Source organism: Equus quagga, chromosome 3, assembly GCF_021613505.1.
Source record: "Equus quagga isolate Etosha38 chromosome 3, UCLA_HA_Equagga_1.0, whole genome shotgun sequence".
NCBI lineage: Eukaryota > Metazoa > Chordata > Mammalia > Perissodactyla > Equidae > Equus > Equus quagga.
In genome coordinates this window covers 119,593,464-119,609,315 of record NC_060269.1, presented here as the reverse complement: position 1 = coordinate 119,609,315, position 15,852 = coordinate 119,593,464, and the positions used below count along the sequence as shown (strand labels likewise).

The following is a 15,852-nucleotide window of genomic DNA, read 5'->3' as shown; positions in this document are numbered from 1 at the left end:
AATGACTTTTAGAAGAAAAACTACATTTTGAATGACAGTTCTATTTGTATGTTCAATTAGAGGTATTTATGTTAAAATCAATTACTTATTCCTCATACCTTGTCTGTACTCCTTCCTCTGAACCTCTCCCATCCTGATGCCAAAAAGGAATGGAGTTTTGGGTTTCCATATAATTTAACCACTTATAATCATAAGCTGACTATAATTTGTTCTGTTATTCTCAGGAAAGGAAATCACAGCCCAATTAAAAATTTAAAAATGAGGCAGGGTCTACTGTTCAGAGGTCTTGCCTTCTTAAATATATCAGTTACACTAGATCCAGCCCTAGTTGGCTTCTTTTTCTGCTGGAAACCAACTGGGCTATCCTCCTACAGTCAAGAAGCATATTAGATTATCCTGAGTCTCCAAAAGCAGTTTAGTGTTAACTAGCACTGCACCTTTGTCCCAATAGTCCTTTCATAAGACTATTACACTTAAAAACAGACCATATGATCAGTATGATTTTAGGACCTCAAATTGTGAAGCAGGAACAGGCAAGTGAAGTAGTACCCTAAAAGGGGTGGTGGCTAATTCTTCCTTTACAGCTCCAAAAGACTTAATTTAGTTGAGTTCTAAACATGGCAGTGAGACTGACAGAACTTACTGAAAGCTAGACAATTTATATTGAAAATAGGATGCAACCAAAATATCACTTATTTGGTGCCATAATTCCTCCAAAATCTATAGACATCAAAGGGAAAACATCAAAGAACATTTAATTCTTACTTCTCTAGCATCCATCACTGTTCCCACACCAACTGTTAGAGCCATAGTTGGCACCTTTGATAAATCTCCGTCAAAATATTTAGCATTTGCCAAAATGGTGTCCATTGCTAGTGTCTTTAATCTTGTCCTTGATACTAAACTGGATCCTGGCTCATTGAAAGCGATATGACCATCTGGACCGATTCCTTTCAAAAGAAATATACATACACACACATATACACATGAAATAAATAAGGTTGCTCACATAAGTAAGGTTTCTCAAAGTTCAACATGTTTTTAAGTGCAAAGAAATAGTCATAAACACACTTACCTTGTTTTATTTGATAGCTGAGTTTCTAATGCTGCATTAAAATATTTGTTCCTGTATTTGATTCAACAAGTATTTCAATTTTTTCCATAAGCTTAGCAATGAACTTGCATGATTCTAATAGCAGTAGAATTAAGTATCACCTTATATTAGAATAACACTTTACAGTTTATAAAGCATTTTCACATACATCATCTCAACAACAGATCTATTTAACAATCTTGTGAGATAGTCAGATTAGGCATATCTATTTCTTTCATCTCCCCCACCTGTTTTTAAGCTCAAAAGAAAACTCTGATGCTCAGGGATAACATGTGATTTGTTTTGTCACATATTGTTTGAGGTAACAGTTTAGTAAACATGGAGACAAGACTCAAATCTAAATCTTCTGATTCCTAACTCAGTGGTCTTTATATTAACACTTTAACTTCCTTGGTTCTGGTTTAGATGGCTCATTTAACTACTGGACCTCCCTGTAGTATAGTATCCTTACTTATAAAAATGTTTAGATTGGGGCCAGCCCCGTGGCCAAGTGGTTAAGTTTGAACGCTCCACTTCGGTGGCCCAGGGCTTTGCCGGTTTGGATCCTGGGCACTCATCAAGCCATGCTGAGGCGGCGTCCCACAAAGCAGAACCAGAAGAACCTACAACTAGAATACACAACTCTGTACTGGGGGGCCTTGGGGAGGAGAAGAAAAAAAAAGATTGGCAACAGATGTTAGCTCAGGTGCCAATCTAAAAAACAAAAATGCTTAATGGAAGAATTTTAAAAAAAATTCTTCCATTTAAAAAAAAATGTCTAGGGGCTGGCCCCGTGGCTGAGTGGTTGAGTTCGCGCGCTCTGCTGCAGGCGGCCCAGTGTTTCGTTGGTTCGAGTCCTGGACGCGGACATGGCACTGCTCGTCAGACCACGCTGAGGCAGCGTCCCACATGCCACAACTAGAAGAACCCACAACGAAGAATACACAACTATGTACCGGGGGGCTTTGGGGAGAAAAAGGAAAAAATAAAATCTTTAAAAAAAAATGTCTAGATTGGACAAGAATAGTATCTAAGGCAGTAGTTTTCTTCAAACCTTTTTGACTGTAACCTACTGTAAGAAATACATTTGAGACTGCAATCTAGTACACACATACACACAAATATAATAAAAACAAGAACTGCATGAAACAATACTTACCCTTACTAGTAGCCATACAAACTACTTTTGATTACATTCCATTTCATTAACAAAACAAACAGAAGGGAACTGCTAGAGGTGACTGACTATACTGATTTTATGACCTAATAATGGGTGACAAACACAATTTGAAAACACTGTTTTAAGGAGCCCTCCTGCCAGCTCTAATATTCTAGGATTGCCTTTAAAATATAGATCAGAATATGACATTCCATACTTGAAGGAAATTGGAGGTAAATCTTCATAAAATCAAGAATCTTTCCATGGCATAAATAAATCAAGTTTTATATACATATACTTTACTAGCTAGTCAGATTTCTGGCAACTTCAATCAAAAAATAAACCCACAAGTTCGCTGAGGCAAGATATCTGTTACATTTATATCCTGCACATTTACTTTAATGATAGATAAGTGTATTTTACTGACTCAACATACAATCCTAACAAATTGTTCCCAGGCTACAACAAAGTAAAATATAACAAAGTAACCTGATTTTGAAGGAAGAAAGAAATGAAAACCTTCAGCAGCAGATATAAACTACCAAAGCACAACAATCTAGGAATTTTTAATGCAGAGACATAAAGCCAGACCAACATGTGGTTAATATGTATGGATTGTTTCCACTATTAAGTATGTTTCTGCTTGTAACTATAAGTTTTAAATTATAGATATGCATTTCTTTCTATATTTGTAAAACTGTTATGTTTCTCTGAAGTACACATCTGACCAAATATTTATATTTCTCTATGTATGTATAAAGAGGAAAGGATGGAACCAGGAAAATAAAAGTTCCAGAAAAAATAGTAAGTCCGCAAACATCAACACTAGTGGCTCTTTTGATTTGGGTCGTCTAAAAGTGTATAGCAAAGCCAAAATTATCAGCAATTGTTCATGATGGAGAGGGATCAATACATTCTCCTACTGACCAAGAATATCTATCAAATATTGAGCTTCCTCATATAAAATTTATTTTAAAAAATGTTCAGAATGTTTTACAAAGCTTTATAAAACTTTCTTAAATATAATTATGAAATCTAAAAATCATGGCTAATTCTTATTCAATCTTTAAGTCTAAACTAAGATATCAGCATCTTTATGAAACATCTCTAAAACCTCAGAGTCTGGATTATATATCTTTCCTGTGTTCCTATAGTTCTGTGGGGTAGAATGCAAACTTCATGAGAGTAAGAACTTTGTCTTCTTCACTACCATATCCTTACCATTTAGAATAACACGATATGTAGGAGGCCCTCAATAAATAACGGCTGAATAAAGGCATGGATAACTGCTAATCTTAGGTATGCTCAGTATAGTTTCTTCTTCCTTCCCCTACCCTACTCTGCTCCCCCACAACAGGCACTAGAACAATCATAACACCTTATCTCTCTTTTAGGCAGAATAATTGTGGTCTAGGGATAAGCACTTGTCCCAAGCTGAAACAATCAGAATTTCTCTCCAGAAATTCTCAAACTTGACCAGGGATACAGAAAGAAAGAAGGCATCTAGAGCAGAGACATTTGATGGTTAGCATGCAGGAGAGGGTCGATGAGTTCTTGCTTTGGAGATCTGAGGCTCCCCGGTTCTTTTTCTTCTGAAGACTTGGTTGTTTCAACTCTTCTATCAATTCTGTGAGTTACCCCAGAATCATTGCAAGTAATTCACTTTTGGTCCCATTAGTAGATTACTGTTACTTGCAAACCAAAGAATCTAGTCATGTAACCAAAAGAGTGGGTTAAAGTTTTCCCCATTGCCTTACTTTTACTTTTGAAAAACAAATTATCTTAAGATAATTGTAAAGTTAATAACGCCTTTGGAGTCTACTTACAAAACTCCATGTTTGTGTAACTGGGGTGAGTCACGAATTGCATGATACACCTTACTCCTTCTCTCAACACTTTTACCATCAGAGGAAGACTGAGAATGTTTAAGAGTATATATATCCTCCTTTCTCTTTTCTACCGAGGGAAGGGAACTCCTGCTCCATTTCCCAGGAGTGAGCAATCATGGATTAATATTCTTGAGCTCTTCTTGTCCTACTATTTCCAATTCAGAGGGGAGAAATAGGAAACCCCATTCTGGCCTCAAGCCCAACCTGCAATCTCTAATCCAACTTTACCTTTAATAAAGCTGATATTTTGATCCCATTTGGCTCAGTTCTTAGTGTTTTTATTAACCAAACCCTGGAACAAAAGAAGGGTAAGTGGTAAGACCCAGATACCAAGCCTCATCTTGAAAATCCAATGATAACAAACCGAGATCAACAAAGGCAAAGAATCAGTGAGATTCTTTCATGAGTACACATCCAATAACAGGATATCCCCACAAGGAAACAGTTCAAGGAAAAGGCAATAAGCTAACCTTTCTCTCCCTATACACAGAGGAATTATGTCCTTTGGATAACATAAAATGTCAGACCCTGGATCATCACATGACTACAGTGAAGATGTTAATGGAAGAGGCAAGGAAAATCTCTTAAATTTTTTGTGGACGGAGAACTACAGAAAGCTCAAGACAAAAATTTGTAAAACACCAAGTTCTTTTTAGTAGTGAGAGTCAGTGATAAACATAAATAATTATAATTTATGCTCCATCTATTTCAAAGGGAGAACTAAGGTGGCTTATAGTGAGGAAATGTACCAAAAAACTTCAGGTAAAAAGTAATGAGAAGTGACTTAACGCTATGGCGAAAGAAGAAAGTTCTACTAGAAATCTTTGATAAGGGAGATTCAGCCTTAAACACTACATTAAGCTATAAATGCTTTCTGGAAAGCAGGAAAAACGACAAAATGGAGTTAAAGAGTTCTTATCAGTACCCCCCGCCCCCCCAACTAAATTCTACTTGCTGGCATTGAGTCCCCAAGGGATTTGTCACATGGCTCCTTATGTTAGGTCAATAAATTAACCAGAAAAAAAAGTCCTCAAATGAAGAGGTAAAAAAGGCATTTTTCATGCAGCCATTTTTAATAACAAACCTCTAATAACTACCATGCCTTTCTGTATACCAGTAAATGAATGAAAATATTTCTTGATATAACTAAGATAAATTGTTTAGGTATATTATATTATAGTACAGTCATGTGCCACATAAGGACGTTTCAGTTGACAACAGACCATATATATGACAGTGTCCATAAGATTGGTACCATATAGCCTAGGTGTGTAGTAGGCTACACCATGTAGGTTTATATAAGCACACTCTATGATGTTCTCATAATGACAAAATGGTCTAACAATACATTTCTCAGAACATGTCCCTGTCGTTAAGTGATACATGACTGTAATTCTACTTGATTTTGGTATAAAGTTTAGAAAGTTTAAAGAATGCATGGGTAGTACATTCTTTAAATGTTCTCAAATATCTATTGCCCTTTGCCTTGATTTTGGCAGGCGCAAATGGTAATTATCTCAGAATTGAGTGATATGGACAAAAATGGAGTGCAAATGTTTTCCAGGAATACTGAAGTAATATTAGCAAATTTTATTTAAAACATAGATAACTTTCTATCTTAAAAAGCAAAATAGCCTAACTTGTATTCTTGTTCAGATAAAAACCATCCCATCTACACAACAAAGTAATTGATATTGATTCTGCCAGGGAGAGATAGAAATTTCCTCAAAGAGAAAATTTCAGTCTCACTGGATACCCTTAGAGGTAATTCAGTTAAAACAGCAGAAATTTCAAGGATCTAAGGAACAATTATTTCAGCATCTACAGTTCAGAAATAAGGAGAAGACTGAAGTAACACTTAAGGGAGTACGAACTACATACCACCCACCGTACAAGGCATTTTATACAGGTTGTAATGCAATTAATTTTCACAAATTTTGGAATGATTAATATTAAACCTGTTTTATAAATTATACTGAACTTGAATGAATTTCCCAGGGTCATATAGATAGTAAGTGGCCAAAACAGGATGCAAATTTATCTCTGACTCTAAAACCCAATTTTTCCCAGGGGCAACCAACTACCTCAACCATACCTGGCCACCTCTACCATAAATTAACCTCAGTACAGCAATACTGAAGATTGAAATTCATGTAATTTTGAGCAGTCTTCTAAGAAATTAATTATAAGATATATCCAGAAAACTTAATTTAGAGCTTTAGTATGTTTAGTTGAATACTAAACAATCTGGCAAATACAAATTTTGGCTTCAGTTTAGTTGATATTATACTATTCTGATGGTAATTAATTAGCTGTTTTGGATGCTTCATACTGATGTCAGAAAACCATGTTGTCATTATAAAGGAAGAAACTCTTCCTCCTATTTTAAATGGTAGATTATGTACACACATATATATGTATATATATTATAAATTTCACGTGTAATTTAGTCAAATACTTATACACTTTGGAGCTTATTAAGACAATTATACAACTTAATTCATATTAACTAAAGGCTGATGATAAATAAAGTCTTATACAATTAAGCAATTTAACTGTTCAGTACAGAAATGCTAAAATCCACCTGTTCCACATGCAAACTCTGAGAGAGTTAACCCTGTAATTGGGTAAGAAGGCTGGGTTAGAGTTTTAAAGAAACAGTAAAAGGAGAAGAATATCATTTAGGAAAAGAAATACATCACTCTTTTTCTAAGATATGCTAAACTGTCAATTCTAAAGAGGCAATTAGAAGAGTTTAGCAGGGATTTGGACCTGTTTCTCAAAACATAATTTAAACAATTCCAACTTGCAACCTTAAGATTATATTTTGATGAAAATATAGTAAAGTATAAATCAGTAGCTCAATAAATTGGTATTACAGATAGTCATGGGTGTTCTTTACATACTGATAAGATTTGTTTTTTTTATTTAAAGCATTTAATTCAAATATTAACAAATGATTAATGACAAAATGTTTTACATACCTCCAACAAAAAGATCAATTCCTCCAGCTTCCTTTATTTTCTTTTCAAATGCATCACATTCTGCTTGTAAATCTGCAGCATTCCCATCAAGGATATGAGCATTATTAGGATCTATATCAATATGCTTAAAAAAGTTATTCCACATATATGAATGGTAGCTTTCAGGATGATTTCTAGGAAGTCCTAAATATAAAGTTAATAAATAAAAATGTAACTATTTTCAGAAATAAACCTGAAGTTTACTTTTCTAAGACTTAAATGTTATTTAAAATATATAACCTTTCTATACCACATTCAAATTAAAAGCATTTTTATGTGGAATATATGCTTATTATATGCCAGGCATTACTTTAACCACTGTATATGCATGTATTAACTCAATTAATTTGTACAACCTCTATGGAAATACTAGTATCATCCTATTTTATAGGTGAACAAAAGCACAGAAAAGTTAAGTAACTTTCCCAAGGTCACATAGCTCACAGAGGGGCTGAAATTCAAATACAGAAGCCTGGTTCATGTGCAATTTAATCACTATACTCGACTTCTCACACAAATTTTAACCAATGGAATTGATTTATATGTTAAGCTCAACATAAATTAATTAGCCACACAACTGAAATGTTAGCCCATGTTCCTCCTCTATTCTTCATACACGCATGCAAAGAATATTGAATCATAACAGTTTTTTGGCTATAACTTAGACTACAAATAAAAATGTATTCCTATATTTAAATTTTAACACAGAGTTTAGACGCATCACAGATCTTTCCAGTTAAGTAAGTTAACAATAAATTATAAAAGCTTAATGGCTAGAAATACAGTAATGAGCCACGTAGTGACATTTTGGTCAACGATGGACAGTATATACAATGGCGGGCCTATAAGATTAGTACCATATGGCCCAGATGTGTAGTAGGCTATACCTTCTAGGTTTAAGTACACTCTATGATGTTTGCACAATGACAAATCACCTGAGAACAACAAATTTCTCAGAATGTATCCCTGTTGTGAAGCAAAGCATGACTGTATAAATAGCCTTATATTTGAAAAGTCTTTATTTTACTAATTACTTTTACATACATTTTACTTAATTTATCTCCACAACAACACTGGTTTTAACTTCGCCTTTAAGGAAAAAAAGAGGGGCCAGCCCAGTGGCGCAGGGGTTAAATTCACATGTTCTGCTTTGGCAGCCCGGGGTTTGCTGGTTCAGATCCCGGATGCGGACCTACGCACCGCTTATCAAGCCATGCTGTGGCAGGCGTCCCACATATAAAATGGAGAAAGATGGGCACGGATGTTAGCTCAGGGCCAGTCTTCCCCAGCAAAAAGAGGAGGATTGGTGGCAGATGTTAGCTCAGGGCTAATCTTCCTCAAAAAAGAAAAAAAAAAGAGAATGAGAAATGTGAATGGACTGGCTCAAAGTTACATGACTGGTAAGTGGCAGTGCCCAAGATGAATGCAGGTATTCTGATTTCTGATTTCCAGTTCCATATTCCTTCCACTATAGATTCTTTTTTATATAAACTCTCAACCTCATCACAAGGCAGTATACTACAGAAATATATTCACATTATATTTGAAACATAAATTCAAATAATATTAATTTTCTCAACATATATTCATTTTATTTAAAATATAAAATATAACATATCCAAATAATATAGCTTACCTACATATTCATCCATGTTAAAGGTCTTCACATATTTAAAAGAAAGGTCTCCATTCTTGTGATATTCTATTAGTTTTTTATAACATCCTAAAGGTGTACTCCCTAAAACAGATAAAGATTCAATTTTCTAACATAACTTGAAAATCTATTCTTAAAAAAGTTTATATTATCTTTATCTCTTCTTACATAATGATATTCTACGTTTCTAATGTATTAGGCAAACAATTCTTAATTCAAATACATATTCAATTAACAAATCTAATTTGAATTAGTCTCTTTACAAGGTACCGTGAAATTTTAGTAAACTAGAATTGTTGAATAAAACTGGAAATCAGTCATTAGAAATTAGTTTTTCTTGAGTTGTTGAGTATTTGGAATTAATGTTGAATATTCCAAGATTGCAAACTTCTAGAGAGCACATCTGAATTAAAAGAAAAATAAACATCCCAACTTTTGAGAAAAATCTTTATTATTTAGAGAAGGATTTGTAAAATAAATGATACATAAATAGGTCAAGTGTTGACTATTTAATGAAATCAAAAGGGAAACTAGAGCTAGATTTAAATATTGCCCCTACTTTCAAAATAGACTCTGAAATTGTCAAGGATTAAGTGAGGAACCTTAGCCTTTAAGTTTTTAACTAGAGCTCCTGTTTCTCACTTTGTGTTAGCTTCAGCATGTATCAGCTAAAATGTATAAAGTAAAATGACTTTAGGAAATGGGATGTTGGCTTTGCATACTTCATCTGAGTTCTTGATTTTATTGTTTTATAAATGTGATTCGCATACATGTTTTATAAAATTAAGATCTGTTTGAGAGCACTTCATGATATGGCACAATAAAGACAAATGAATTTAGCCACTTGAAGATGGCCTCCTTTTGTTTTCTAAACTTGCTATATTTTTTTTATTTTAACTACAAACTGGAAGGCTAGATTGACTGTATTCTTACAAAAAGTGACCAGGTCCTCCCAATCCTAATTGAAGTAGTGATTCCTAATCTACCCACCATTACAAAATGACACAAAACACCTGCGCAAAAAATTTCCACTTAAGCACCAGTCAGAAGTATGACAGAACTCAGTCTCTGGCAAAAAAAAAAAAAATACAAAGGAAATTCTAGAGTAGTAAAAGATGACTCTCAATTGAAATGACAGAATTACAGAAGTTGCTAAAAATAATAAATATCACATAGGTTCAGAAAACAGAAGTGTAAGAGATTTTCTCAAAGTTAAGCACACATATTGTTTTAAATTGCAATTAATAATTCAAAATTTATATGGTCAAATTTTACAATTCCTTCTCAAAAAACTACAGCCTACTAACATGAAACCAGGCTAAAAGACGGATAAATATGCTTTTCCTTCTTTCTGCCCAGAAGCATAAACAAATCTTCTGTGTCTATCAGTGTCCAGAGAATAGTGATAGGACTCCCTCCTAATTTAAGGATATATGCATAAAAACAGTGAGAAGTTGTCACAATGGTGATAACAAAAAACATATTCATTTTCTACATTTTAATCAAGGTGGCTGAAGCAAAGAAAACAATGAAAGATACAGTACAGGGTGACACGGTTAAAGTAACTTCATTTTAATATCTGCTTTGCAATACTCATTTACTAATATTTACCAAGTGCTTACTATGATTCAGATAAAACAAAGATTAAGACGTTTCTATCCCAGAAGAACTCACAAGATAGGAACAGGCAAGTACAAAATAACCACAATACAAGGAAAAATATTATAAATGACTTATAAGAAGTCTGGAGAACAGCAGTGAATCAAAGAAGAAAAGATTGTAGTCTTCCTTGTCTGAGGAAGGACCAAAGATGTCATTTCAATTGAGTCTTGAAGAAGGGGTGGAATTCCAACAGTCAAAGATGGGGTAAGTTGTAGTTGAGAATAGAAAAAAGACGGGGAAGGAGGTTCAGAGATGACATTTGTATGCCTATGTTCTAGATGCTATGCTGGTGTTTTTATACATTAGATCATGTAAATCTCACGACCTTGGAAAATTGGTATTATCTTTCCCATTTTGAAGATGGAAGAACTGGGTCAAAAAGATTAAGGAATTTGCCACATATCACATGGCAGTGAAGCCAGATTTTTGAGAGATTTTTGAGAGATTCTGTCCAGAGCTCATAGTTTTCATATACACTAGCAACACGAGTAAGAGTGAAGCCAGCCAGTTCAGGCCTATTCTTTGAACCAGCAGCAGTGTAATCTGCCTATCATGATTCAGTGTCTATCATAGTGAGAATAAGTAAGGGAGGCAGGTCAGGCCCTCAGTGTGCAGGCCTGTAAAAGTCAAGCTTGTTAAGATCACTTTAATAAATATATACTGATATACATTCCCCAGAAACTGTACTTGGTGGAGGGATAATTACAATACAGCATATTGAGTGCAATTACAGAAATGTATGTTCAAATTTCAAAAGCTTGGGAGGGCGAGGCATGATTAACACTGTCAGTAGTCAATGAGGGAGAAAAGTGGAAAACATCAACAAAGGTTTTTCAGAGATACACCCTTGGCAGGTGTATTACTAGGCAGTTATACTATCCAAAATAAAACAAAAGTTGAGGATCTAAATAAACAAAAACATATTTAGCACTGCTGACATTTATGACTCTAATGCCTTTCTGCCCTCACACTCAAATTACTGTTTATTTCTACAGCATAATTAAGACAGAGTGATTAAGGCAGCTAGTCTGAGTGTAGCCACATAGGAGAACCTTAACTTTATATAGTTTGTACAGTATACAGGGGATTTGTACAAAGGCTATCTTATTTGAACCTCAAAACAGCACTGTAAACTATTATTATCCTTAACTTTCTTAAAGGTAAGGAAACCACAGATTAGAAATACAGAATAAATGCCTTGAAGTCACCAAGAAAGGAGCAGCTCTGATTCCAGGCCCAATAGTCCTTCCTGCAGAAGTCAACCTTATCTAATAAAGTGCCATGAGATCAATGACACTATTTGGTTATTTTTGAAGAAAAACCTTAACAGAGAACTACATTCAAGAAAATACGTAATTAATACTTATGTTTGTTCTGTCATGAAGACATACATGTCTTCAATTCTTACTTACAATACTTCTAAGATAGAAAATAAACCTAGTAAAGGGCTAATAAGATAGAATATGAGGCAGGTGAGGTGAAACTAAGTGGCAACAGTACACACTTTAGGTACCTCTTACTGATTAATAAGAAGGCTAATCTACCAAGAAATTATATGAATAGTGAAAGCAACATCTCTAAAAACAAACAAAAGACTAGTAGAAAAAGGTACAAAAGATACTATGACCACTTAAGTTGGGATATTTCCTTTTGCACTTTGGAGTGGTATGTAAGATAGAATTTTAACATAGTAACTATTTCGATCAGCAATATGGCAAGAAATAAATACGAAATATTTTACTAAGGGAAACACTTCACTGCTACAACATTCCGTATCTAAAATGGAAAAATATGGTGTATTACCTGTTGGTAAACCCAGTGTAAAATATCTGTCCTGTCCAGGTTTGAACTGAATGATGCGATTACAGATGTATTTGGCTGCCCATTCACTAGCCAAGTCATAGTTATCAAGAATTACAAGCCTCATTATGGGGATGTGCAGCTTCCAGGACCAGAAGTTCAAACCTGAGAAAATTTCATTGTAGAGCACTTTAAGCAATTTACAGACAAACAGGTATAACGCACTGATGATTTTAAAACGACTTTACTTAAGAAAGATACGCACGTATACAAATACAATCTGTACTTTTAAAATAGTAGTAATAGCTGTTCTCCTTTGAACAGACCTTGGGTTCTAGGCAGTGGGCTAGATTATTTAAGCACATATATTAATCCTTACAATAATCTTCTGAAGTAAATATAGTGCCCAGTTTTAGATGAGGAGGGGGACTCAGTGTGACTGAGGTCAAAAAGTTAATTAATGACAAAACCAGAATTCATATCAAGGAAAACTTACTAAAGACACCATACTGCACTCTCTCCAGGGATACTGTATAAAACAACATACAACAAAACTAAAGGCAAACAAAATAGTACTCATTTCCTGACTGGGAGTTAATGGTAGCAACGATTACTCAGCAACTTCTGGGTTACTTACTAAAATACAGAACTCTCCCTATAAATAATGTAATAACCCAACCTCCCTTTCAAACAATGTTAAATAATGTTTTTATAAAAATGATACCCACACTTTTAAAAAGTTTCAATCAATACAGAAAGGTACAAAGAAGTTTAAAGAAAAATCGTCCCAAATCCTATCACTCAGAAATAATTCCCATTATTCTTAGGTATAGATCATTCCAGATATCTATCTAATGCATACATATAAGCAGGATGTATAGAAATAATTTTGAACAATGGGATCATATTAAACATGCTATTTTTAATAAAAAGCATAACATTTAATTCTTCCTGCATTCAACAGAAGAAAAAGTGAACTAGAAAAACCGCTGATCTCTGGGGAAAAAAACTTTCTTCACAAAAAGCAATTTTAGTTCCTAAAAGAGTACTCTAAGGTTAAGAAAAACATTCTACAGACATTTAAAAATCAGAGTCATTTAAAAACATTATAGGATTCCATTTTAGAAAATGCAGTTTGAACTAGTACCATGAAAGATGTGAAAATTTCATTCCTACACTTCCTCACACCCTGATTTCTGTAATATGCATTATTTTTATATTGTCAAGATTTATAACATTTACATTATTTAATAACCATAATTCCTAGATTTTAATTCTTAGTTTATACTTAAATGAATCCATCACCCACACCAATTCTTTTACAATGGTTTCAGCAGTCCTGAATTCTGGACCCACATGCTTTACATACAGTAATACGTCAAATTTGTTAAATTAATGGGAGTAGTAGGTCTTATTACAGTGAATATATGGGCTCTAAATGAATATAATCCAAATGAATGGAAATTCAGATGGAATCTAAATTCTTAAGAATACAGTGATTTAGAATTCTGGCATAAGATAACAACATAAAATTATGATCACCATGATTTGGAATTCTGGCACAGTAACAAGAAATAAATAGCATTTACAGACAATAATTTACACAGTGAGTCATAAATTCAGTCCAACAAATGGACTTGGCCTCCATTTAAATTCATTAATAATCCAATGCCAGAAACAATTTCAAAGTTACACCAAAGAATCAGAGCATTTCCTGGCTGTTATGACCATCAAGAGATATTCTTCTAAGAAGAAGATTCAGCAAGCTGATTATTGATAAAAATTAAAAAAAAAAAAAACCAACTGTAATTAGGCAAGGAGGAGGAAGGGCATTAGAGCTTTCCAAGCGTCTTCTGTGTTGTGGGCATGCTCTCTCTTTTCTCAGTTTAACACACTTCTGAAGACCTATTAAATGTCAAGCACCTAAGGTGGGTTCTGCAGACAGAAAATGATTAAGATTAAGGACCCTACTTAAAGGGCTTAGAATCACTTAACGGTCTCTGCAGTAGAAATTACCAGCCTCATTTTTCAGACAAGGAAAATGACAACTCAGAAGTTTCTTGTTGAAGTTACAAAACTATCATGTGGTGGAGGGTCTATTTGACTGAAAGATACATGCTCCAAACACGTCTTGTAAGAACCACTTAGGATGCTTGCTAAAGATAGAGATTTCCGGGCCCCTCTCCCTGAACATAGTGTTTCAAAAGATGTGAAATGGGGTCCAGGGAATCTGCACTTTTACAAATATCACAGGTGACTATTACAATCAGGATAAATTGGGAAAAGAGTACCATACATGGTGACTTTATTGCAAAGAGCAAGTATGTCCCTCAGACCAGTTACCAATAAGTTCTGCTTGTTTTTTTAAACTCTCTGGAGAGCTCCGAGTTCACTTCCAAAAGTCCCAAATGTAAGGTTAAAGCAGAATGTTTTTACCACATGTATTCAGATTAAAAAAGTGTGTTCCTGTCAATCCCCGGAGATCCAACCTGCCGTGGCCCAGGGCAATGCTCTGGCATCACGACCAGAAAGCCCTCAAAAGATGACACAGCAGCACCCCTTCCCTGATCCTCCTCTGGTGCTGATTCATTTTGGATGCGCCTAACTTGGAGAAAAGGCTGCCGAATACAGGTCTCAGAACTCTGAGAGCTGAAAGGGAACTTCTACACGGCTGAGGTTCCAGTTAGGCTAGAATCTATACTAGAATCGAGAATCTGGACTTCCCGAATCCCCGCTCCGAGCTGTTCCCTCCACCTCGCTACACCTGACCTCAGAAGGGCTCTGAAGCTCCGACCCGGCGGGGGCGCGCACGGCCGGGAGGCCGCATCCTCGGCAGTACGAGCAGCAGAGACGCCTGTGGTCCCTGCCCGGGAGGCGAGGGCTGCAAACCCACCGCACCGCGGCTACTGGGCCCAGGCACTTGGCAAACTAGAACGAACGCAAATGAGTACGACTGTTCCAAATTCTTAACGACTGTCGGGAGAAAGCCACCGCAGAACAGGGAACGGGGAAGTCCCCTCCCGGAGGCCTAATTCCGAAGAGGACGACCAGCCAAGTTTGAGAGGGGCCCCGCGCAACCGCGCCTCGGGGCTCCCAAGACCTCGGTCCGTCCCGGGCCCCGCGTCTCCAAACAGGCAATAAGCCCACCCGAGGGAGCAATGACTAGCCGGGTCCCCGCCCGACTCCCCTTCTTGGTCCCCACCCCCGGACTCACGGGCGGAAGACTGGCTTCCCCGGCGCTGGAACAGCTGGCACAATCCACACCAGTAACCCCAGACCGACCCGGCCGGGGAGCGAAGCGCACAGCCCAAAGACCCGGATGCAAACCGCGGCGCCGGAGGCACGGCAGCGCGGCCTGCAGGTGCTGCGCATGCGCGTCCGTCGGACTCCCTAGGGATGAGCCGCGTAGAGGTCGGTCCGAGTTGCGTGCGGCGGGACCGATCTCCGACGTGGGAATATCCAGTTTCCAGGACGTCATCTTGCTGCTACTCTTTTTCTTCGTCACTTAGAGGTTGAGTTGTCCATTGTTTGGATTTATGAAATTTAGCATGAAGGACTGCAATGCTCACACA

General features: G+C 36.1%; 1 protein-coding gene across 2 annotated transcripts in view; it reads right to left on the bottom strand.

Moving 5' to 3' along the window:
• The window catches only part of LOC124237182 (glucosamine-6-phosphate isomerase 2), a 28,404-nt gene extending 12,779 nt beyond the window's left edge, over positions 1-15,625 (bottom strand). The window contains exons 1-5 of one of the 2 annotated variants that reach the window (XM_046656585.1): positions 15,495-15,625; positions 12,284-12,445; positions 8,801-8,902; positions 7,126-7,308; positions 766-950 (exon numbers count right to left, since the gene is read on the bottom strand). In XM_046656585.1, coding sequence (XP_046512541.1) covers positions 766-950; positions 7,126-7,308; positions 8,801-8,902; positions 12,284-12,407 — 594 coding nt within the window. In that variant the 5' untranslated portion in view covers positions 12,408-12,445; positions 15,495-15,625. The remainder of the gene's footprint in view (positions 1-765; positions 951-7,125; positions 7,309-8,800; positions 8,903-12,283; positions 12,446-15,494) is intronic. The other variant, XM_046656586.1, reaches the window with a different exon arrangement.
• Between the last annotated feature and the right edge of the window lie 227 nt (positions 15,626-15,852).